The sequence below is a fragment of the Trachypithecus francoisi genome, unplaced genomic scaffold (assembly GCF_009764315.1).
Source record: "Trachypithecus francoisi isolate TF-2019V2 unplaced genomic scaffold, Tfra_2.0 Lachesis_group9, whole genome shotgun sequence".
Classification (NCBI taxonomy): Eukaryota; Metazoa; Chordata; class Mammalia; order Primates; family Cercopithecidae; genus Trachypithecus; species Trachypithecus francoisi.
This window is the reverse complement of record NW_022681474.1, coordinates 63,152,271-63,178,952: the sequence shown is the minus strand read 5'-3', so window position 1 is coordinate 63,178,952 and position 26,682 is coordinate 63,152,271. Positions and strand designations below refer to the sequence as shown.

The window sequence follows — 26,682 nt, the reverse complement described above, 5'->3', positions numbered from 1 at the left end:
AACTAGTATTTGAATATTTTGTCAGGTATTGATGAAGTCACTGCTTCTAGACTTTACGGACTAGTTTTATATGAAAAGATCTTCACCTATGGGTGGTTGTGAGTACACTAGCTGGGTGGGATGTGGCAATTCAGGATCCAGTGAGGATGTAGCAGTTTAGTGTCCATGTAGCTTTTTTGGCTGTGGTTGATGTGGGTAAAAATTTCAGTGGTGTGCAGTGGCCAAGGCTATAGGTATCTGCAACAGTGGCAAAGCCTGACAGAATTCTTCTGATCTCTTTTACTTTCCAAAGGGAAGTTGTGGCAGAGGTGACACCTCTTGGTTCTGGATTTGGCTTGTGGGTGTGCTTGTAGTGACAGTGGTACCAATGTCTGATGCATGATACCTGTGGAGTGGTCAAGAAACTTCGATCTGGGAGCATAGGCATGTATGGATTGACAGTGGCTTTGGGGTCCAGATGCTAGTGTGTGCAAGTCTACTGCTGCTCTGAGGACTGTGATATGGGTATCCCTGCTGCATTCATGGTTCTGGTGTCTAGAATGCAGGCACTTGTTGAGTGGTTGCAGAGCCACATTCTGGAATGTGGTCACACCTGGAGGGCAACAGTTGCCCTGGGGCCTTGGGTGTGGGCTAACTTGTTGTGGTGGTAGCTCTGATGTCTGATGCATGTGCAGTCAGAGTCTCAAAGAGTTGCAGCAGAGCTGAGGTTACAGCCCACATGTGTACTGAGAGACTGCAACTTCAGGGCCCTGGGCAAGGCTAGCATGTAAAGCCAGTGGCTCTGGTGACTATATTATACATGTGCATGCTGCAGCCTCAGAGATGTGGACTGGAGTGTGAACACATGCAGAACAACAGTGGTTCCAGGACTGAGCTGTGGCTTAGCTCACTGTGGCAGTGGCTCAGATATCTGGAGCATAGGATTCATAGAGGAGTGCAGAGCTAGGGTTCATTGCGCAGGCTGGTGCAGATTGAGCATGCCTGTAGGGCCTGGGGTGGGGCTAGCCCTCAGTGAAGGTGGCTCTGGTGTCTGAGGCATGGGAGTGCATGATGCAGCCTTCTAGCCAGTGCTGGAGCCTGGGTACATATGGAAAGATTGTGACTCTGTGGTCTAGGTCACCCATGGAATTGGGGCATGGTGGCTCTGGTCCTGGGTTGGCAAAACAGTGGCTCCTTCTTGGTGGTGGATGGAGCAACATTTTTCTTATCTAGGGTTTAATGGTGGCAGTGGTTATTAGTTATGTTAGTGGTGAGAGCTGTCAGTGTTCTCTGTAGAGCAGGCTACTAGGAACCATGGTGGGACCTGTGGTTCCTGCACTCTTCCTCATTCCTTGCCGTCTCCAGATGTCTCTGGTATGCTGATCTCCTCAGCTATCCTGTCTGTGTGGTTATTCTCCTTTTTTTTTTTGCTTTACTATCTTGCTGCAGCTTCTTTGAGACTTTGAGCCCTACCAAGGCCACTTTCATCCATGGATAGCTGTCTAGTGGTTGTTTTTTTAGGGGGGAGATGAAGACTGTTATCCCCTACTTTCTCATCTTGCTAATGTCATTCTGTGTTTTTCTTTTTTTTCCCCCCAGGAATGTTTTCTAATGGCTTTTTCTTTCTGGGGACTGAATTTTCAAATTGTAACTGAAATAAGAGTTGATGTTCCTTGTAGTCCTTTACTGTATTTAGGGCAGAATTTAAAATTATCTCATATGCTATGATCAGATTACTCTTAAAATATTATTTTATTTTGGCTGGGAGCAGTGGCTCACGCCTGTAATCCCAGCACTTTGGGTGGCCGAGACGGGCTGATCATGAGGTCAGGAGATTGAGACCATCCTGGCTAAGATGGTGAAACCCCGTCTCTACTAAAAATACAAAAAAATTAGCTGGGCGTGGTGGTGGGCACCTGTAGTCCCAGCTACTTGGGAGGCTGAGGCAGGAGAATAGCGTGAACCTGGGAGGTGGAGCTTGCAGTGAGCCGAGATTGCACCACTGTTCTTCAGCCTGGGTGACAGAGCGAGACTCTGTCTCAAAAAAAAAAAAAAAGAAAAAATATAATTAATGTTTAGGAACTGTTGTATGCTTCTATGTTATTTAATATTTTCTTTGTGTCATGTCTTGTTTATCTAGCAGAAAAGTTAGTGCAGGGACTGTCTTCTGTCATATACTTTTTATGTCACAAGATTGAAGAGTCTTGTGGTATTACCCCAATAGTTCATTGATTATTATGGATCCTTATTATGTTGGTTCTGTTTTAAGTAGCATCTTGGGTTCTCTTTTGGGTTCTTTGATACAGTTGTAAAGCTTAGTAGGTTAGCTAGATCCTTCCCATAGACCTTATTGACTTAGCAACAGCAACTAAAGCAGTTCTCTTTTAATATCCTAGAGTCCCTCTGATATGCCATATCATAAGAAGGTCACATATATTGGACATTAATCCAGTTTTGTCTTTTACTAGATATATTGTATTGATCAAGTTATGTAACCTCTCTGAGCCTGAACTTCTTTATTTGAAAATTATGACAGTATCTTATTTTTTAGATTATTTTAAGAATAAGAGAATGCAATATAACATGATGATTTGCACATAATAAGTATTTAATAAAATGGTAGCTATGTTCCTCATAAGCATTCTGTAGCCTCATATAGCCCTGCTAGCCACTCTTTATGTTTGTTTAGCTTTCACATCTATAGCAGTTGTATTTAGCATAGAGCTATAACTTCAGCTATTTATAAAACCTTTAACATTTTTGGCTTTTTAAATGATAGAAACTGCTCATTCAATGACTAATCGATTTAATGCCATGTTGAAAGTATTTGAAAACCAGGCAAATATGTTGGAGAGGTAAGCGTTTTTTATTTTTGCATTTTTATTATTTTTCTATTTAAAAAAAAGACAGATAAAATTGTATTTTTCCATATGTAATATGCTTATTGATAAAAGTTAGTATGTATTTATTGCAGAAATACTGAAAACATAAAGAAGAAAATAATGCCTCTGTCAACAAATTTAGAATTTCTTATATCAATTTTTATGATTTTATGTACATATAATGTTTAAATGGAAAATTATAAACATAGAGAATGTAAAATGAAATGTAAAATATGTGCTATGGGAAAATAGTATATTGGTTTCTCAAAAAATTAAAAACAGAATTACCATATGATTCAGCAATTCCGCTTCTGGGCATGTATACACCAAAATTGAAAACAAGAGTGTTGAAGGGATATTTGTACATCCATGTTCATTGCAGCATTATTCACAGCAACCAAAAGATGGAAGCAACCCACATGTGCAACAATGAATAAATGGATAAACAAAATGTGGCATATACATACAATGAAATTATTATTGAGTCTTAAAAAGAAAGGAAATTCTGATGCATGCTACAACATGGATGAACCCTGAGGACATTCTGCTAAGTATAATAAGCCAGCCACAAAAAAGACAAATGCAATTATTCCTCTTGGATGAGGTATCTAGAGCAGTGTCAAATTCACAGACACAGAAGACAGAATGATGGTTGCCAGGGGGTGCAGGAGGGGGAAATGGGGAGTTATTGTTTGATGCACACAAAGCTTCAGTTTTACGTGAGGAGAAGAGTTCTGGAGATTGGTTGTAAAATAGTGTAAAGTTACCTAACACTGCTGAACTATACACTTAAAATAGTTAAGATGGTAAATTTTATGTTATATGTATTTTTCCATAGGTAAAAAGTTAAAAGTTACAATGATACAAAATGTAGTCTGTGAATATTTTTTCACCTGTAAACTCATATAATTTCTTTTTAAAATAAATTATTTTTTATTGACAAAATTATATATATTTATGGTATAAAATGTGATGTTTTTATGTGTGCATGTCTTGTGGAATGGCTAAATCAAGCTATGTAACAGACCCCAAATCCTCACATACGTATCTTTTTTTTCTGGTGAACACTTAAAAATTGCTCTCTTAGAAACTTTCCCTTTGTCTAGCTGCAATTTTGTACCCTTTGACCAATATCTCCCCATTTTTCCCCAACCCCAGCCTCTGGTAACCTGCATTCTGTTCTCTATTTCCTTGAGTTTGACTTTTTGGAGTTCTACATGTAAGTGAGATCATGCAGTAATTGTCTTTCTGTACCTGACTTCTTAGCATAATGCCCTTCAGTTTCGTCCATGTTGTTACAGATGACAGGATTTCCTTTTTTAAGGATGGATAAGATATATATCTATATCTATATCTATATCTATATCTATCTATATATATATCTTTCACATGTTCTTTATTTGTATCTTTATCTATTTTTACATTTAGGGACACTTAGGTTGATTCCATATTGTAGTTATTGTGCATAATACTGCAGTGAACATGGAGTATAGGTATCTACTCAACATGATTTATCCCATTTCCTTTAGATGTATACTCAGAAGTGGAATTGCTTGGTCATATGGTAGCTCTATTTTTATTTTTTTTGAAGAATCTCCATACTGTTTTCCATAAAGCTGTACTAATTTGCATTCTCACTAACGTTGTTTAAGAGTTCCCTTTTCTCCACATTCTTGCCAGTACTTATATTTTTTCTTTTTGATAGTAGCCATTTTTTTGATAACAGATGTAGGTAATATTACCTGGTGGTTTAAATTTACTTTTCCTTGATGATTAGTGATGTTGAACATTTTTTTCATATACCCTGTTGACCATTCATATGTCTTTTTTTGAGAAATATCAAGCCATTTGTCCATTTTTAAATGGGGTTATTTGTTTTCTTGTAGTTGAGTTGAGCTCCTTTTACATCTTGAATATTAAACTCTTATCAGATGTATGGTTTGCAAATATTTTCTCCCATTACATAGGTTGTATCTTCATTCCATCGATTGTTTCCTTTGCTCTGCAGAAACTATTTAACTTGATGCAGTCCCATTTGTCTATTTTTGCTTTTGTTACCTGTGCTTTTGGGGTCATATCAAAAAAATCTTTTCCCAGACCAATGTCGAGAAGTTTTCACCCTGTTTTCTTCAAGTAGTTTTACAGTTTCAGGTTTTACATTTAAATTTTTAATTCATTTTGGGTCTATTTTTGTATATGGGATAAGATAAGGACCTATTTTCATTCTTCTGCAGTCTCTCCAACACAATTTATTGAAGAGACATTCTTTTCCTAATTATGTGTTTTTGGACATTTGTCAAAGATCAGTTGACCATATATATGTGACTTTATTTCTGGGCTCTCTCTTCTGTTCCATTGGCTATGTCTGTTTTTTTTTTTTTTTTCCATTTTTAAAATTGTACTTTAAGTTCTGGGGTACATGTTCAGAACGTGCAGGTTTGTTACATAGGTATACATGTGCCATGGTGGTTTGCTGCACCCATCAACCTGTCATCTACATTAGGTATTTCTCCCCCACCCCATGACAGGCCCCGTGTGATGTTCCCATTGCTGTGTCCATGTGTTCTCATTGTTCAGCTCCTACTTATGAGTGAGAACATGTGGTGTTTGGTTTTCTGTTCTTGGGCTAGTTTGCTGAGAATGATGGTTTCCAGCTTCATCCATGTCCCTGCAAAGGACATGATCGCATCCTTTTTTTATGGCTGCATAGTATTCCATGGAGTATATGTGCCACATTTTCTTTATCCAGTGTATCGTTGATGGGCATTTGGGTTGGTTCCAAGTCTTTGCCATTGTGAACAGTGACACAATAACATATGTGTGCATGTGTTTTAATAGTAGAACAATTTATAATTCTTTGAGTATATACCCAGTAATAGGATTGCTGTGACCCAGCAGTGAACTAGAATTAGCAATGAGGAATCACCACACTGTCTTCTATAATGATTGAACTAATTTACACTCCCACCAACAGTGTAAAAGTGTTCCTATTTCTTCATATCGTCTCCAGCATCTGTTGTTTCCTGACTTTAATGATTGCCATTCTAACTGGCGTGAGATGGTATCTGATTGTGGTTTTAATTTGCGTTTCTCTAATAACCAGTGATGATGAGCATATATTTATAAGTTTGTTGGCTGCATAAATGTCTTGAGAAGTGTCTGTTCCTATTCTTCACCCACTTTTTGATGGGGTTGTTTTTTTCTTGTAAATTTGTTTAAATTCTTTGTAGATTCTGGATATTAGCCCTTTGTAAAATGGATAGACTGCAAAAATTTTCTCCCATTCTGTAGGTTACCTGTTCACCCTAATGATAGTTTCTTCTGCTGTGCAGAAGCTCTTTAGTTTAATTAGATCTCATTTGTCAATTTTGGCTTTTGTTGCCATTGCTTTTGATATTTCAGTCATGAAGTCTTTGCCCATGCCTATGTCCTGAATGGTATTGCCTAGGTTTTCTTCTAGGGTTTTTATGGTTTTAGGTGTTACGTTTAAGTGTCTAATCCATCTTGAGTTAATTTTTGCATAAGGTGTAAGGAAGGGATCCAGTTTCAGCTTTCCGCATATGGCTAGCCAGTTTTCTCAACACCATTTATTAAATAGGAAATCCTTTCCCCACTGCTTGTTTTTGTCAGGTTTGTCAAAGATCAGATGGCTGTAGATGTGTGGTGTTATTTCTGAGGCCCCTGTTCTGTTCCATTGGTCTATATCTCTGTTTTGGTACCAGTATCATGCTGTTTTGGTTACTATAGCCTTGTAGTATAGTGTGAAGTCAGGTAGCGTGATGTCTCCAGACTTGTTCTTGTTGCTTAGGATTATCTTGACTATGAAGGCTCTTTTTTGGTTCCATATTAAATTTAAAGTCGTTTTTTTCTAATTCTGTGAAGAAAGTTGATAGTAGCTTGATGGGGATAGCATTGAATCTATAAATTACTTTGGGCAGTATGACCATTTTCATGATGCTGATTCTTCCTATCCATGAGCATGGAATGTTTTTCAATTTGTTTGTTTCCTCTCTTATTTCCTTGAGCAGTGGTTTGTAGTTCTCCTTGAAGAGGTTCTTCACATCCCTTGTAAGTTGGATTCCTAGGTATTTTATTCTCCTTGTAGCAATTGTGAATGGGAGTTCACTCATGATTTGGCTCTCTGTCTGTTCTTGGTGTATAGGAATGCTTGTGAGTTTTGCACATTGATTTTGTATCCTGAGACTTTGCTGAAATTGCTTATCAGCTCAAGGAGATTTTGGGCTGAGACGATGGGGTTTTCTAAATAATCATGTCATCTGCAAAGAGGCAATTTGACTTCCTCTTTTCCTAATTGAATACACTTTATTTCTTTCTCTTGCCTGATTGCCCTGGCCAGAACTTCCAATACTGTGTTGAATAGGAGTAGTGAGAGAGGGCATACTTGTCTTGTGCCAGTTTTCAAAGGGAATGCTTCCAGTTTTTGCCCATTCAGTATGAGACTGGCTGTGGGTTTGTCATAAATGGCTCTTATTATTTTGAGATACGTTCCATCAATACCTAATTTATTGAGCGTTTTTAGCATAAAGCGCTGTTGAATTTTGTCGAAAGTCTTTTCTGCATCCATTGAGATAATCATGTGGTTTTTGTCATTGATTCTGTTTATGTGATGGAGTACATATATTGATTTGTGTATATTGAACCAGCCTTGCATCCCAGGAATGAAGCCGAGTTGATCGTGGTGGACAAGCTTTTTGATGTACTTCTGGATTCAGTTTATCAGTATTTTATTGAGGATTTTTTCATCGATGTTCATCAGGCATATTGGCCTAAAATTTTCTTTTTTTTGTTGTGTCTCTGCCAGGTATCAGGAAGATGCTGGCCTCATAAAATGAGTTAGGGAGGATTCTCTCTTTTTCTATTGTTTGGAATAGTTTCAGAAGGAATGGTACCAGCTCCTCTTTGTGCCTCTGGTAGAATTTGGTGGTGAATCTGTCTGGTCCTGGACATTTTTTGGTTGCTAGGCTATCAATTACTGCCTCCGTTTCAGAACTTTTAATTGGTCTATTCAGGGATTTGACTTCTTCTTGGTTTAGTCTTGGGAGGTTGTATGTGTCCTGGAATTTATCCATTTCTTCTAGATTTTCTAATTTATTTGTGTAGAGGTGTTTATAGTATTCTCTGATGATAGTTTGTATTTCTGTGGGATCAGTGGTGATATCATTTTTTATCCTTTATCATTTTTTATTGCATCTGTTTGATTTTTCTCCCTTATCTTCTTTATTAATCTGGCTAGCAGTCTATCAATTTTGTTGATCTCTTCAAAAAATCAGTTCCTGAATTCATTGATTTTTTGAAGGGTTTTTGTGTCTCTGTCTCCTTCAGTTCTGCTGTGGTCTAAGTTATTTCTTTTCTTCTGCTAGCTTTTGAATTTGCTTGCTCTTGCTTCTCTTGTTCTTTTAATTGTGATGTTAGGGTGTCAATTTTAGATCTTTCCTGCTTTCTCTTGTGGGCATTTAGTGCTATAAATTTCCCTCTACACACTGCTTTAAATGTGTCCCAGAGATTCTGGTATGTTGTGTCTTTATTCTCATTGGTTTCAAAGAACATCTTTATTCCTGCCTTCATTTCATTATTTACCCAGTAGTCATTCAGGAGTAGGTTGTTTAGTTTCCATATAGTTGTGTGGTATTGAGTGAGTTTCTTAATCCTGAGTTCTAATTTGATTGCACTGTGGTCTGAGAGACTGTTATGATTTCTGTTCTCTTGCATTTGCTGAGGAGTATTTTACTTCCAATTATGTGGTCAATTATAGAATAAGTGCGATGTGGTGCTGAGAAGAATGTATATTCTGTCAATTTGGGGTAGAGAGTTCTGTAGATGTCTATTAAGTCTGCTTGGTCTAGAACTGAGTTCAAGTCCTGGATATCCTTGTTAATTTTCTGTCTCGTTGATTTGTCTAATATTGACAGCGGGGTGTTAAAGTTTCCCACTATTATTGTGTGGGAGTCTAAGTCTCTTTGTAGGTCTTTAAGGACTTTCTTTATGAATCTGGGTGCTCCTGTATTGGGTGCATATATATTTAGGATAGTTATCTCTCCTTGTTGCATTGATCCCTTTATGATTATGTAATGCCCTTCTTTGTCTCTTTTGATTTTTGCTGGTTTAAAGTCTGTTTTATCAGAGACTAGGATTACAACCCCTGCTTTTTTTTCTTTCCATTTGCTTTATAAATCTTCCTCCATCCCTTTATTTTGAGCCTATGTGTGTCTTTGCACGTGAGATGGGTCTCCTGCACACTGATGGGTCTTGACTCTGTCTAATTTGCCAGTCTGTGTCTTTTAATTGGGGCATTTAGCTCATTTACATTTAAGGTTAATATTGATATGTGTGAATTTCATCCTGCCATTATGATGCTAGCTGGTTATTTTGCCTGTTAGTTGATGCAGTTTCTTCATAGCATCAATGGTCTTTACAGTTTGGTATGTTTTTGCAGTGGCTGGTACTGGTTGTTCCTTTCCATGTTTAGTGCTTCCTTTAGGAGCTCTTGTAAAGGCAGGCCTAGTGGTGACAAAATCTCTCAGCATCTGCTTGTCTGTAAAGGATTTTATTTCTCCTTCGCTTAGGAAGCTTAGTTTGGCTGGATATGAAATTCTGGGTTGAAAATTCTTTTCTTTAAGAATGTTGAATATCAGCCCCCACTCTCTTCTGGCTTGTAGATTTTCTGCCAAGAGATCTGCTGTTAGTCTGATGGGCTTCCCTTTGTGGGTAACCCGACCTTTCTCTCTGGCTGTCCTTAACATTTTTTTTTTTTTATTTCAACTTTGGTGAATCTGACAATTATGTGTCTTGGGGTTGCTCTTCTCGAGGAATATCTTTGTGGTGTTCTCTGTATTTCCTGAATTTTAATGTTGGCCTGCCTTGTTAGGTTAGGGTAGTTCTCCTGCATAATATCCTGAAGAGTGTTTTCCAACTTGGTTCCATTCTCCCTGTCACTTTCAGGTACACGAATCAAATGTAGATTTGGTCTTTTTACATAGTCTCATATTTCTTGGAGGTTTTGTTTGTTTCTTTTCACTCGTATTTTGTCTCATCTTGTCTTCTCACTTTATTTCATTGAATTGATCTTCAGTCTCTGATATCCTTTCTTCCGCTTGATCAGTTCGGCTATTGATACTTGTGTATGCTTCACAAAGTTCTCGTGCTGTGTTTTTCAGCTCCATCAGGTCATTTATGTTCTTCTCTAAACTGGGTATTCTAGTGAGCAATTCCTGTAACCTTTTTTCAAGGTTCTTAGCTTCCTGGCATTGGGTTAGAACATGCTCCGTTAGCTCACAGGAGTTTGTTATTACCCATCTTCTGAAGCATACTTCTGTCAATTCGTCAAACTGATTCTCCATCCAGTTTTGTTCCCTTGCTGTCGAGGAGTTGTGATCCTTTGGAGGAGAAGAGGTGTTCTGGTTTTTGGAATTTTCAGCCTTTTTGCACTGGTTTCTCCCCATCTTCGTGGATTTATATATCTTTGGTCTTTGATGTTGGTGATGTTGATAGTATTCCTTTCTGTTTGTCAGTGTTCCTTCTAACAGGCCCCTCTGCTGCAGGTCTGCTGGAGTTTGCTGGAGGTCCACTCCAAACCCTGTTTGCCTGGGTATTACCAGCGGAGACTGTAGAACAAAGATTGCTGCCTGTTCCTGCCTCTGGAAGCTTTATCCCAAAGGGGCACCAGCCAGATGCCAACCAGAGCTCTCCTCTATGAGGTGTCTGTCAGCCCCTACTGGGAGGTATCTCTCAGTCTGGATACATGGATGGTCAGGGACCCACTTGAGAAGGCAGTCTGTCCATTATCAGATCTTGAACACTTTGCTGGGAGAATTGCTGCTCTCTTCGGAGCTGTCAGGCAGGGATGTTTAAGTCTGCTGAAGCTGCGCCCAAAGCCTCCCCTTCCCCCAGGTGCTATGTCCCAGGGAGCTGTGGTAGACTCCACCCAGTTTGAACTTCCTGGGGCTTTGTTTACAGTGTAAGGTAAAACCACCTACTCTCAAGCCTGTAATCCCAGCACTTTGGGAGGCTGAGACGGGCGGATCACGAGGTCAGGAGATCGAGACCATCCTGGCTAACACGGTGAAACCCCGTCTGTACTAAGAAATACAAAAAAAACTAGCCAGGCGAGGTGGTGGGCGCCTGTAGTCCCAGCTACTGGGGAGGCTGAGACAGGAGAATGGCATAAACCCGGGAGGCGGAGCTTGCAGTCAGCTGAGATCCGGCCACTGCACTCTAGCCTGGGCGACAGAGCGAGACTCCGTCTCAAAAAAAAAAAAAAAAAAAAAACCCACCTACTCAAGCCTCAGCAATGGCGGATGCCCCTCCCTTTACCAAGCTCGAGTGTCCCAGGTTGACCTCAGACTGCTGTGCTAGCAGAGAGAATTTCAAGCCAGTGGATCTTAGCTTGCTGGCCTCCATGAGGTTGGGACCTGCTCAGCCAGGCACCAAGAGAATATCCTGGTCTGCCGGTGGCAGAGACCATGGGAAAAGCGCATGGTCTGGGCCAGAATGCACCATTTCTCCCAGTAGAGTCTCTCACAGCTTCCCTTGGCTAGGGAAGGGAAATCTCTTGACCCCTTGCACTTTCCAGGTGAAGTGACATCCCACCCTGCTTTGGCTTATCCTCCGTGGGCTGCACCCACTGTACAACCAGTCCCAGTGAGATGTACTGGGTACCTCAGTTGGAAATGCAGGAATCATCCGCCTTCTGTGTCAGTCTTACTGGGAGCTGCAGACTGGAGCTGTTCCTATTCGGCCATCTTTTTGGCTATATCTGTTTTGATGCTAGGGTCATGCAGTTTTGATTACTATAGCTTTGTGTAGTAGATTTTGAGATAGTGTGATGCCTCTACCTTTGTTCTTTTTGCTCGTGATTGCTTTGGCTACTCAGGATCTTTTATGTTCCCATATGAATTTTAGGATCTATTTTTATTTCTGTGAAAAATGTCATTGAAATTTTCTTAGGGATTACATTGAACCTGTAGGTTATTTTGGGTAGCATGAACATTTTAACAATATTGTTTCAACTCATGAATATGGGATGTATTTTCAATTCTTTGTGTGTTCTTCAATTTATTTCAACAAGTCTTACAGTTTTCAGTGTAACAGATCTTTCACTTCTTTGATTAAGTGTATTCCCAAGTATTTTATTTCTTTTTATGCTATTATAAATGGGTTTGTTTTCTTGATTTCTTTTTTAGATAGTTTGTTGTTAATTTATAGAAACACAACTGATTTTTGTATATTGGTTTTTGTATCCAGCCACTTTGTTGGATTCATTTGTTCTGCAAGTTTTGGGGGGCATCTTTAGAGTTTTCTATATAGGAGAGTATATCATCTGGAAACAAATATGATTTTACTTATTCTTTTTCTATTTTGATGCATTTTATTTGTTTTTCTTGACTAATTGCCCTGGCATGGACTTCTAGTACTATGTTGAATAGAATTGGTGAGAATGGGTATCCTTGTTTTTGATCTTACAGGAAAAGCTTTAAACTTTTCACTGTTGAGTATAATAATGTTAGCTATGGGGTTCTGATATATGGATTTTATTATATTAAGGTACATTCCTTCTATACCTATTTATTGATGGGTCTTATTATGAAAGGATGTTGAATTTTGTCAAATGCTTTTTCTGCATCTTATGAGATGATCATATGGTTTTATCTTTTATTCTGCTAATATATGCACAACATTTATTGATTTGCTAATTCATCCTTGTACTCTAGGGATAAATTCCACTTGATCATAGTGAATGATCCCTTTAATCTACTGATAAATTTGTTTTGCTAGTATTGTGTTGAAGATTTTTACATCTATATTCATCAGGGATATTGGCCTGTAATTTTCTTTTCTTGTGATGTCCATGTCTGACTTTGTTATCAGGATGATTGATGATGACTTGTAAAATAGTTTGGAAGTACTTATTCCTCTTCAAGATTTTGGAAGAGTTTGGGAAGGATTATATTAGTTCTTCTTTAAATATTTGGTAGAATTCAGCCATGAAGCCGGGAAGTCTTGGGCATTTCTTTGATAGGACTTTTTTTTTTTTATTATTTATTGACTCTTCTTGGTGATTATTGGTCTTTTCAGCTTTTTTATTTCTTCAGTCTTGCTAGGTTGTTAACTCATTTTCTTCTAGGTTGTTCAGTTTGTTAGAATGTAATTTTTTTTGTGGTAGTTTCTTTTATCTTTTTTTTAATTTCTATGGTATCAGTTGTAATGTCTCATTTTTCTTTACTGAGGTTATTTGGGCCTTCTCTCTCTTTTTTCTTAGTCCAGCTAAAGATTTGCTGATTTTATCTTTTCAGAAAACTTTTAGTTTTGTTATCCTTTTCTATTGTTTTTCTAGTCTCTATTATTTATTTCTGCTCTTTGTAATTTTCTTCATTCTATTAGCTATTGGCTTAATTTGTTATTTTTCTAGTTCTTTGATGTATCACATTTGGTTATTTATTTGAGATCATTTTTTTTTTTAAGTAGACATCTATTGCAATACACTTCCCACTTAGAACTGCTTTTGCTGCATTTCATGAGTTTTAGTATGTTGTATTTCCATTTTGGTTTGTCTCAAGATACTTTCTGATTTCCCTTTGGATTTCTTTTTTGACTCGTCATTTGTTTAGGAGTGTGTTAATTTCTACATATTTGTGAATTTTTCCAGTTTTTCTCCTGTCGTTGATTTCTAGTTTCAAATTATTGTCATTGGAAAATATGCTTGATATGACTTCAGTCTTCTTAAGTATATTAAGACATGTGTTGTGGCCTAACACATGAGCTATCATGGGAAATATTTCATGTGCACTCAAGAAGAATGTAGGTTCTGCTGCTGTTGGGTGGAATGTTTTGTATATGTCTATTGGGTCCATTTGGCCTAAAGTATTGTTCAAGTCCAATGTTTCCATATTCATTTGTTGTCTGAATGAGCTGTCTATTGTTGTAAATGGGGTATTACTGTACATGGGCTATTATTGTATTGCTGTCTGTCTCTCGATTCAGATCTATTAGTAGTTGCTATATGTATTTAGGTAGTCTTATCTCGATGCATATTGTTTAAAATTGTTATAACTTCTTGATGGATTGACCCCTTTATAATTATATAATGACCTGCTTTGTCTCATGAGACAGCTAAAAACTTAAAATCTCTCTTTCTTATATAAGTATAGACACTTGTGCCTTCTTTTGGTTTTGCTTTGCATGGAGTATCTTTTTCCATCCCTTCACTTTTAGCTTTTGTGTGTTCCAGGCTGGAGTGCAGTGATGCGATCTCGGATCACTGCAACTCCTGCCTCCTGGGTTCAAGTGATTCTCCTGCGTCAGCCTCCCGAGTAGCTGGGACTACAGGTGTGCACCACCACACTGAGCTAATTTTTGTATTTTTAGTACAGACAGGGTTTCACCATGTTGGCCAGGATGGTCTCGATCTCTTGACCTTGTGATCCACCCACCACGGCCTCCCAAAGTGCTGGGATTACAGGCATGAGCCACCGCACCTGGCCTGTGTGTTCTTAAAGTTTATGTGGTCTTTTGTGGGCAGTATGTAGTTGGGTTCTGAAAAAAAAAAAATCCATTCAGCCACTTGACATGTTTTTGTTGGAGATTTAATCCATTTACACTTAAATATATATATTCAAAGTAATTATTTATATGTAAGGACTTACTATTACCATTTTTTTTTTGAGATGGATTCTCACTCTGTTGCCCAGGCTGGAGTGCAGTGGTATAATCTCGGCTCACTGCAGCCTCTGCCTCCTGGGTTCAAGCAATTCTCCTGCCTTAGCCTCCTGAGTAGCTGGAATTACAGGCACCTGCCACTACGCCTGGCTAATTTTTGTATTTTTAGTAGAGATACACAGTTTCTCCATGTTGACCAGGCTGGTCTTGAACTCCTGACCTCAGGTGATACACCACCTCAGCCTCCCAAAGTGCTATGATTACAGGCATGAGCCACTGTGCCTGGCTCAGTATTACCATTTTGAAGGACAATAATCATATGATCATTTCAATAGATGCAGAAACAGCATTTTGCAGCATTCAAAATCTTTTCATAGTAAAAACTTACAACAAATTAGGTATACAAGGAATGTTCCCCACATGAAAACGCCATATTAACCTACAGCTAACATTACACTCAGTGGTGAAAAGTTGAAGACTTTTTCTCAAATAACAAGAAAAAGACAAGGATGCCTACTCTGAACAATTCTATTCAATGTCATACCAGAAGTCCAATGTAGTAGCCAAGCAATTAGTCAAGAAAAAGAAATTAAAGGTATCCAAATCAGAATAGAAGAAGTAAAATCATGTGTTTCTAGATGACATGAGTTCATAAATAGAAAACCCTAAGGATGCCTCCCCTACCCCCATCAAATATAGAATGGTGCCACTCCCAAAACTCTTAGAACTAATAAATGAATTCAGTAAAGTTGCAGGTTACAAAATCAACATCCCCAAATCAGTTGTGTTTCTACACACTAACAATAACTGTGAAGAAGAAAACATTTACAGTAGCATGAAAAGAAATGAACTAATTTAAGAATAAATTTAACCAAGAAAGTAAAAGATTTGCATGCAGAAAACTATAAAATATATAAGATATATTGAAGAAGACACAAAGAAATGGGACAATATCATATATTCACGGATTAGAAGAGTTAATACTGTTATAATTAAGTCCATGTACCCAAAGTGATCTACAGATTCTGTGTGAATCCTATGAAAATACCAATGACATTTTTCACAGACATAAAACAAATCCTAAAATTCATATGCAACTTCAAAAGGCCTTGAATAGCCAAAGCAAATTTTAGCAAGAGTAATAAGGCTGGAAGCACATTACTTTCTTTTTTTTTTTGGAGACGGAGTCTCACTCTGTCATCCAGGCTGGAGTGCAGTGGTGCGATCTCAGCTCACTGCAACCTCCTCCTCCCAGGTTCAAGCAATTCTCCTGCCTCAGCCTCCCAAGTAGCTGGGATTACAAATGCCTGCCACCATGCCTGGCTAACTTTTTTGTATTTTTAGTAGAGACAGGGTTTTACCATGTTGGCCGGGCCTGTTTTGAACTCCTGACCTCAAGTGATCTTCCCACCTTGGCCTCCAAAAGTGCTAGGATTACAGGCATGAGCCACTGTGCCCGGCATTTTTTTTTTTTTGAATGGAGTCTCGCTCTGTCGTCCAGGCTGGACTGCAGTGGGGTGATCTCGGCTTACTGCAACCTCCACCTTTCAGGTTTGAGTGATTCTCCTGCCTCAGCCTCCTGAGTAGCCTCAGATGATCCGCCTGCCTCAGCCTCCCAAAGTGTTGGGATTACAGGCCCGAGCCACTGCACCTGGCCCTTACTTTCTGATTTCAAATTATGTTTTAAAGCTACAGTAATTAATGTAGTATGGTACTGGCATAAAATCAGACATATAGACCCATGAAACAGATTAGCAAGTGCAGAAACAAACCCAAGCATGTGGACAAGTGATCTTCAACAAGAGTGTCAGAAATAAGCAATGGGGAAAGGATAGTGTCTTCAACAAATGATACTGGGAAAAGTGGATGTCTATATGCAAAAGAATGATATTGGATTTTCATGCCATGCACAAAATCAATTCAAAATGCATTAAAAACTTACCTGTATGACCTGAAACCATAAAACTCCTCGATGAAAACATAGGACATAAGCTCCATGACATTGGTCTAGGCAATGATTTTTTTGAATGTTACACCAAAAAACAGACAAAAAAGCAAAAATAAACAACTGAGATTACATCAAATTTAAAAGTCCTGCCTAAAAAAGGAAATAATAAAATGAAATGGAAAACTATAGAATAGGAGAAAATATTTCTGAACTATACGTCTGATAATAATGGGTTAATATAAAACTGAATAGATGATAAAAAGTAATTAAAGGACTTGAATAGATATTTTTCCAAAGAAGACATACAAATATACAGTGGGTATAGGAAAAGGTACTGTATATCACCAATCATCAGAGAAATGTAAATCAAAATCACAATGAAATAATACATCATACTTGTTAGGTTGGCTGTTATTAAGAAAAAATGATATAACAATTCTTGGCAAGGATGTGGAGAAAAGGGAACCCTTCAACACTACTGGTGGGAATGTAAATTGGTAGAGCCATTATGGAAAACAGTATGGAAGTGCATAAAAATTTAAAATAGAACTACCATATGACCCATAAATGCCACTTCTGGGTATGTATCCAAAGGAATTTAAATCAATATGTCAGGGGGATATCTGCACTCGCATGTTCATTGCAGTAGCCAAAATCTGGAAACAACTTAGGTATCCATAATGGATGAATGGATATAATGTACCTATGCATACAACAGAATATTATTCACTCTTAAGAAATTAGAAAATCCTTCCATTTGTGACAACATGGATGGACCTAGAAGGCATTATGTTAAGTGAAAGAATCCAGGCACAGAAAGCAAAATAATTTAGGAGCTGAAAAGGTGTAGGCTAAAATGCACAAAGTTTCAGTTTTCCAAGATAAATAAGGTTTGTAGATCTATTATATAACAGAATCCCCATAGTGAACAATACTACATTGTATACTTAAAATTTTCTAAGAGGGTAGGTGTTTTGTTAATTTTTCTTAGTAACAATGGCATCAGCAGAAACCATGACAAACAATTATGATATTAATGAGGGCAGAAGGAAACATTTGGAGGTGAAGATCTCTTCGTGGCCTAGATGATGATAATTTCATGGGTATATTCATATCCCCAATTCATTGGGATGGATACAATAAAAATGTATAGCTTTTTATATACTAATTACATACCAATAAAGTGATTTAAAAGTACAGGATAAAATATAGAAACTAGGACTTTCTTAAATTATTATGCATAAATTTACATAGTAGCAGGATAGGACAATCATTCTGGTCTTTGGGGGAGCTAATAGACATATTCTTCAGGATATTGTCAGTGCATTGTCTAGCTGTTCACCTGTGCATAATGATAAATAAATAAAAGGGCATAGACCTAGAGGGCCTTGAAAATCTTCTGTAACTGTGGGACAAATTGAGATCTCAATTAGATATTGATTTGTAGTATGGCTTGTGAAGATATGATTCCTTTTTGGTGAACAGAATGCTTAGAACTAGTGTCCAGTCTTAGAGATGAAGTTGTTAAGTTAGATAAGAACAATGTACATTACCTGAATCATGTGGTCTGGACAGGAAAGCAGTCCTGTTAAGAATTACATCATGACATTTTTCTAGGGAGGCATAGACATTACAAGTGAGGGTAATAGGCTGTTTTGCCTTTCAAAGTGTCTTTAGCCCAACTGCATGCATCACAAATAGTTATGTCAGAATTGGAATCACAATAATTCTAACATGGCAAATTCACATTCATGAATGAATTTTAGTGATTAGATAGGGCATCGGCAAGGTAAAGGCATCCATGTGGTTAAAAAGTAATGACAGATTCTGAATTCACATCATTTAAAAAGCTAATATTGATTACAGACCTAAAGGTAAGAAAATAAAACCATAAAAAGGGAGGGAATTCAACTCTCAAAACTAAAAACACCTGAAGCAAAGTTAAAATGTAAGCAATAGACTGGGAGAAAAGATTTGTGCACATACAATAGAAAAAAGGAATAGTAATAAGAATCTGTAACTCCCTAAAAACACTAAGAAAAATAGGCAAAGTATATAAAGAGGTAACTAAGAAAAAGACAAAAAAATTGGCCAATAAACGTTTTAAGAGATGCTCAGTCTCACTGTGATCAGGGTAGATGTAAGACAAAGCCATGACTTTTTTGTCTACAAAATTTAGAAGTTTTCTAATATCAACTATTGGCAGAGAGGTAGTGGAATGAATACTGTTACAATGCTAGTGTAATAGAAATTTCCCACTTCTGAGGACAATTTAGCACAGTTTAGTAATAACAAAAGTGTATGCCATGTTATATCACAAATCTATTTTTATCTACCCTCGAGAAAGGAGTACAATATGCTCAAGAAAGCATATAAAAGGAATTTTTTGCATCAGTGTGATGTCAGCAAAACTAGAAAGAACCTGTTTTTGTTAGTAGGAGTATGGCTCAATAATCTATGGTAAATGAATGATAAAGGAATACTATGAATAACTATATGACAACAAATTAGATAACTGAGATGATATATATTTCTAGAAAGACCCAAACTAAACTGTATCAAGAAGAACAAGAACATGTGGCTGGACTTATAAGTAGTGAAAAGATTTAATTAGTAATTAACATATTCCCACCAAGGAATGCTTAGGCCAGATGACTTCACTTTCTAATCCTGTCAAATATTTAAAGAAGAATTAATACCAGGCCTGTACAAACTCTTCCAAAAGATAAAAGAGTTCACACTTCTCAATTCATTTTGTGAGATTAGTGTTACTCTGATACCAAAATTAGACAATCACAAGAAAATAAATATATTTAAGAAGATAAATACGTGTTATGAATATGAACACAAAAATCCTCACCAAAAGACTAGCAAACTGAATCCAACAACGTGTAAAAAAGATTACATATGATGAACATGGGGGATTTATTTTAGGAATGCAAGGTTGATTTAAAATGCAGGTATCAATTTACATAATATGTAATATTGATTAAATAAAGGAGAATAAAATCACATCAGTTCACTAGATTCAGTAAATGCACTTGACAAAATTCAACATCGTTTTGTGGTAAAAATTCCACAAACCAGGAAGAGAAGGAAACTTCCTTAACCTGATAAAGGCCATTTGCAAACCCCATTCAACATCATACTCAGAGGTGAAGAATGAATAATTTCTCCCTATGATCACAAAAAAGACAACGCATTCACTTCTGTTCATCATTATAGTAGAGGTTCTAGCAAGGGCAATTATGGAAGAAAGGGAAATAAAAGTGTCTGCACTGGTGAGGAAGAAGTAAAACTACCTCCATTTGCAAATGACATGATTTTAGATATTAGAACATCCTGAGTTCTGCTAAAACCTATTGGAAGTAAGGAATGAATTCATCAAGGCTGCAATATATAAGATTGATAAACAAAAACAATTTGTATTTCTTTTTTTTTTGTTTTTTTTTTTTGAGACGGAGTCTCGCTCTGTCACCCAGGCTGGAGTGCAGTGTCGAGATCTCGGCTCACTGCAAGCTCCGCCTCTGGGATTCACGCCATTCTCCTGCCTCAGCCTCCCAAGTAGCTGGGACTACAGGCACTCGCCGCCACACCCGGCTAATTTTTTGCATTTTTAGCGGAGACGGGGTTTCACCGTGTTAGCCAGGATGGTCTCCATCTCCTGACTTCATGATCCTCCTGCCTCGGCCTCCCAAAGTGCTGGGATTACAGGCGTGAGCCACCGTGCCCAGCCAACAATTTGTATTTCTATACACTAGCTGTTATGGGTTGAATTGTATCCCCTCAAAAGATAAGTTGAAGTTCTCACCCCCTGCTACCTCAGGGTGACCTTATTTGGAAACAGGGTTATTGCCAATATTATTAGTTGAGATGAGGTCATACTGGAGTAGAATGGGCCCTTAATCTAACGTGACTAATGTCCTTATAGGAATTGGAGAAGACAGATAAACATGGAGGAAAAGACTGCTAATGTAAAGATGGAGGCAGAGATTGGATTTATTCTGCCACAATCCATAGAATACCAGGGACTAACAGTGGCTAGAATAGGCACAGTAGATTCCTTCCTACACCTACAGAAATGAATAGATATCTCATCTTCATAGACTGTTAAACTTAATATTTTTTATTTTATTTATTAGAGACAGGGTCTCATTCTACCCAGACTGGAGTGCAGTGATGCAATCGTAGCTCACTTCAGCTGCTAACTCCTAGGCCCAAGGCATCTTCCTACCTCAGCCTTCTAAGCAGCTAGGACTATAGGCATGCACCACCATGCCTGGCAATGTAAAAAAATTTTTTTTGTAGGGACAGGGTCTTGCTGTGTTGCCTAGGCTTGTCTTAAACTCCTGGCTTCAAGTGATCCTCCTGCCTTGGCTTCCCAAAGTTCTGTGATTACAGGCGTGAGCCACCATACCTGTCTTTAATAATCTTAAGGTAGCAATACTTTCCAAATTGTCCTACAGATTCAGTGTAATTACTTTCAAAATTCCAGCTGACATTTTTTCAGAACTGACAAGCTGATTCTAAAACTCATGTGGAAGTTCAAGGAAGCTAGAATAGCAAAAGTAATCTTAAGAACAAAGTTAGAAGACTCACACTTAACTGATTTTAAAACTTAATACAAAGCTACAGTAACCAAGGCAAAATGTTACTGGCATAAGGCTAGACATGTGGCTATATGGCTAGACATATAGAGCAATGGAATGGAACTGAAAGTCCACAAATAAACCCTTACATTTATGAACAAATGATTTTCAAGGTAAGATGATTCAATGGGGGAAAGAAAAGTCTTTAATTTATAATAAATGGTACTTGGGCAACTGGTTATCCACATGCAAAAGAACGAGGCTGGATTACTTATTTTTGCCATTCACTAAAGTCAAAATTATCAAAGACCTAAATTTAAGAGGTAAAACTATAGGCATTTTAGAAGAAACATAGGAGTAAATCTTTGTGACATTGGGTTAGGCAGTGGTTTCTTAGATATGACATCAGAAGTACAATCAACAAAAAAAAAATAGATAAACTTTATCAAAATTAAAAACTTTTGTACTGCAAATGATACTATCAAAAACATGAAATAAACTGCTTATAGAATGTGAAAAATATTCACAAATCATATATCTGCTAAGGTACTTAGTAGAACATACAAAGAACTCTTACATCTCAATAATAAAACGATAAATAATTCCATTAAAAATAGGCAAAGTATCTGAATAGGTGTTTCCCCAAAGAAGATATAGAAATGCCCAATAATCACATGAAAAGATACTTAACATTGTTAGCTGCTAGGTTTTTTTGTTTTTTTATGTTTTTTTTTTTTTTGAGACAGAGTCTTGCTATGTCATCCATGCTGGAGTGCAGTGACATGATCTCAGCTCCCTGCAACTTCCACCTCCCAGGTTCAAGCAATTCTTGTGCCTCAGCCTCCTAGGTTGCTGGGACTACAGGCACCTGCCGCCATGCCCGGCTAATTTTTGTATTTTTTGTAGAGATGGGTTTTCACCATGTGGGCCAGGCTGGTCTCAAACTCTGACCTCAGTTGATCTTCCTGCCTCGGCCTCCCAAAGTGCTGGGATTACATGCATGAGCCACCGGGCCTGGCTGTCACTAGTTTTAATTGCAAATCAAAACTACAATGAGATACCACTTTACACGCCCTAGGATGGCTATAATCAATCATACATTACTAATAGGAATTTCAGTTATGTATCTGCTTTAGAAAACAGTTTGCTGGTTCCTCAAAATGTTAAATACAGAGTCTGCATATGATTCAGAAATTCTGTTTCTAGGTTTACGCATGAGATAAATGAAAACACCTGTTCACACAACAACTTGTACGTAAATGTTCATAATAGCATTATTCATAATGGCAGAAAAGTTGAAACAAACAAAATGTCCTTAAAGTGATTGATAAATAAAATGTGGAATATCCTTATAATGGAATGTTATTTTACAGTAAAAAGGAACAAAGTAATAACGTGCTATAATAGGGAAGAACCTCGAAAACACATTGCTAAATGTAAGAAGCCAGTTTCAAAAGACCGGATACTATATGCTTCTATTTGTGTCAAATATCCAGAATAGGCAAATCTAGAGAGATAAAGTATGTTACTGGCTGGGTATTTGCAAAGAGGAATTAGGAGTGACTACTAATGTGTCTGGGGTTCCTTTGTGGGGTAAATAAGATGTAGTAAAATTAGATAGTGGTGATGGTTGCTCAAGTTGGTGAATATATTAAAAGAAATTGAAATGTATACTTTAAAATGTGCACTGTATGATATATTAATTATACCTAAATAGAGCTGTTATAAATTCTGATTTAATAAATGAATAACTCTTGTCAAAAATAATCTATGGTTTATCCATACTATGGAACAATGTCAGCAAACTGTGGCCCAAATAATCTATGGTTTATCCATACTGTGGAACAATGTCATCAAACTGTGTCAGCAAACTGTGGAACAATGTCAAACCTAACCTGAAACTTATTTTTGTAAATAAAATTTAATTGGAATACAGCCATACCCATTGAATAATAGTGACAGAGACCATCAGGCTTGCAGAATCTAAAATACTTACTATCTAGTTCTTTGCAAAATATGTTTGCCAACTCCTGCTGTGGAATAATCATTAGCACTTAAAAAAACTGAGAAAGATCTATGTTTATGGATATGAAGAAATCTCAGACTTTATGTTAAGTGAAAAAGTAAGTTGAGAACAATATATACAGTGATGTCATTTATGTGAAAAAGAAAACTGAAATCCAATCCACTAATAAAAATTACAGAATGGAAAAGGTACATGCAGTATTGTGTAAAATCATAGAACAAGTCCTGGAAAGGTAACAGTGATTCAATAATATTTCTAGGGAGAGTATTAAATTTATGAAGTTGTAATCAAAGTGTCCATTAAACTTCATTTGTATTAAAATCTTTACAAAGAAAATATGTATGTTACATAAATTAAAATATAAATGTACAATTATAAACATACTTTTTTGGTTTATTTTTCAGAGCTGTAAATGATCAAGTTTTGTTAAATGCTGTAAGTATAGTGCTCTCAATTTGAAATTACACTTTGTCCTTGAGTTCTTAACAGATTCTAGAAATTGTCAGGATACATAATCCTATATAAAGCTCCAATGCTTACTTAGTTTATTTAAAATATTTTTATGCATATGTGAACTGGAAAGCCTTGTCTATTTTGTTCATTTTACTCTCATTATCACTCAGAAATAATTCACTTCTGAAATACTAAACTGTAATGTCCTACAGTCATCTGAATAGTTCCAGTCCTTGACACTTGTAGCTCTTTTATGTCTTTCAGCTCCAATTCTTGTCTCACTGTACATACTGATATCAATGTTTCATTCTTGTCATGAGTTAATGAAGACTTTCTTACTTTAATAATTAAATATCTGAATAAACCTTTCTACATTGAGAGTTTTACTCTTCATTATTACTAATATTATTTGTTTTTAGGAATACAAACAGATACAACGTGATTTTCAGTTGTTATCAGAAGAGAAGTTGGTGCTGGAAAATGAACTACAAAAGTTGAAGGACACAGAGGTTGGAAAAATTTTAGTGTTTGAAAATGGCATATACATGACGAGTTATTATGTTAGGATAGAAATCAAAGAGATATTTAAATGTTATATAATATGTTTTTAATATTAATAATTTGTAGCAGCTATGCTTTAAAAAATAAAATTATGCCATATTCTAAATTATCATATTAGGTGTCAAAACCAAAAGGATGCCATGAAAAAACAGATAAAATTTAGACATCTGAAAAGACATTTCTAGGCCAAATATTTACCTTTATTAAACTAGCAGTAAATTAGTTTTCAAATATATTGTAAATGCATTTCGTGGTATTTTCTACAATTATGTAATGTGTGTATCCCAGTTCATTATACCAAATAGAGTAAATAGAAATAGAAATGCAAGGGTAAAGGAAAATTTGTTTCCTCTTGTATTTTATTGTTCTCTTTGCCATCATTAGAGAGCTTACAAATTCACACTATAGACAATAAAGTCAAATACATTAAAAGTGAACTTTTATTAACCACTTAAAAACTTAAGATATATGGTTGAGGAAAAATACTAAATTCAGTAATGTTGGTTGCTTGATATTTCTTCCTTACTAGGGGAGGAAGCAGAAATCATACGGGAGATTTGCTATTTGATCAGTTAGAGAAGCAGTAGTCTTACATAGGTGTCAAATATAAGATCAGCGCTGTCATATATGTTCGATTTAGGAATAGTTTTCCTTTAGATATCATGCCAAGTAGGAATAGAACATTGGAACAAAATAACTAAAAATAGTAAATTGTCATGTTGAAGAACTGAGTAGTCTGAGCAAGTGTGAGAATTTTGCAGCATGCTAATCACATACTGTTAGAGCCATGTTGAAAAAACACTGGAGCTTCTTAGATGACTTGAGGATGTTGCACCAGTTTCTGGTTTTGCTTCCTTGTGTTGTTTCTTTAGGTGTTTTGTCTCTAATTCTGCTCTAGAGAGCAATGATTTTTGCATGAACTTCAATGTATGATCTAGGATACAACAAGGTTTTCTTGTTTAATGCATGGAAACTTTGGTGCTCATTTGGTAGGTTATACTCTTACCCATTCTTTAAAACATTTAAAAACTTTTTTTATTTTTGTGGGTACATAGTAGGTGTATATATTTATAGGGTACATGAGATATTTTAGTACAGGCATACAATGTGTAATAATCACATCATGGACAATTGGGTATCCATTTCTTTAAGCACTTATCCTTTGTGTTGCAAATAATCCAATTATACTTTTTTAGTTATTCTTAAATGTACAATTAAATCACTATTGACTATAGTCCCCCTGTTGTGCTATCAAATACTAGGTCTTACTCATTCTTTACAACTATATTTTTTGTACCCATTAACCATCCCCACTCCCTGCTCACACTCCAAGCCTCTGGTAACCATCCTTCTATTCTCTATCTCCATGAGTTCAATTGTTTTGATTTTTAGCCCCAACAAATAGTGAAAACATGCAATGTTTGTCTTTCTGTGCCTGGCCTATTTCATTTAACATAATGACTTCCAGTTCCATCTATGTTGTTGCAAATGATACAATCTCCTTTTTTATGACTAAATAGTATTACATTGTATATAAGTATTACATTTTCTTTTCCCAGTCGTATGTTGATGGGCACAGAGGTTGCTTCCAAATCTTGGCTACTGAAAACAGACCTGCAACTAACATGGGAGTGCAGATATCTCTTTGATATACTGATTTCCTTTTTTTGGGATCTATACATATCAGTAGGATTGCTGGATTGTATGGTAGCTCTATTTTTAGTTTTTTGAGCAACCCCCAAACTGTTTTCCATAGTGGTTTTACTAATTCACATTCTCACCAACAGTGTACGAGGGTTCCCTTTTCTCCACATCATCTCCAGCATTTGTTATTACCTGGCTTTTTGATAAAAGTCATTTTAACTGGGGCACGACGATATTTCATTGTAGTTTTGATTTGCATTTCTTAGATGATCAGTGATGTTGAGGACCTTTTCACATACCTGTTTGACATTTGTATGTCTTGTTTTGAGAAATATCTATTCAAATCTTTTATCCATTTTTAAATTGGATTATTAGATATTTTTTTCCTATAGGGTTATTTGAGCTCCTTTTATATTCTGATTGTTAATCCCTCGTCAGATGGGTAGTTTGGAAATATATTTTTTCTCATTTTGTGGGTTGTCTCTTCACTTTGTAGATTGTTTTCTTTGCTGTGCAGAAGCTGTTTAACTTGATGTTATCCCATGGGTCCATTTATTTTTTGGTTACCGTTACTTGTGGAGTATTACTCAAGAAATTTTTGCACGGATCAATGTGCTAGAGAGTTTCTCCAATGTTTTCTTGGAGTAGTGTCATAGTTTGAGGTCATAGATTTAAGTCTTTAATCCATTTTGATATGGTTTTTGTGTAAGGTGAGAGATAGGGTTCAAGATTCATTCATCTGCATATAGATATCCAGTTTCCCAGCAACATTTATTGAAGAGACTGTCTTTTCCCCCACTGTATGTTCTTGGCACCTTTGTTGAAAATGAGTTCACTATAGGTGTGTGGAATTTTTTCTGGGTTCTTTTCTGTTCCTTTGGTCTATGTATTGGCTTTTATGCAACTACCATGTTGTTTTGTTTACTG

The 26,682-nt window shown here is 36.7% G+C and overlaps 1 protein-coding gene across 2 annotated transcripts in view; it reads left to right on the top strand.

Moving 5' to 3' along the window:
* Positions 1-26,682, top strand: part of CCDC7 (coiled-coil domain containing 7) — a 438,580-nt gene that overhangs the window by 43,050 nt on the left and 368,848 nt on the right. For both annotated transcript variants that reach the window (XM_033208742.1, XM_033208741.1), the window contains exons 10-12: positions 2,759-2,834; positions 23,502-23,532; positions 23,970-24,059. In XM_033208742.1, the coding sequence (XP_033064633.1) occupies positions 2,759-2,834; positions 23,502-23,532; positions 23,970-24,059 (197 nt within the window). The remainder of the gene's footprint in view (positions 1-2,758; positions 2,835-23,501; positions 23,533-23,969; positions 24,060-26,682) is intronic.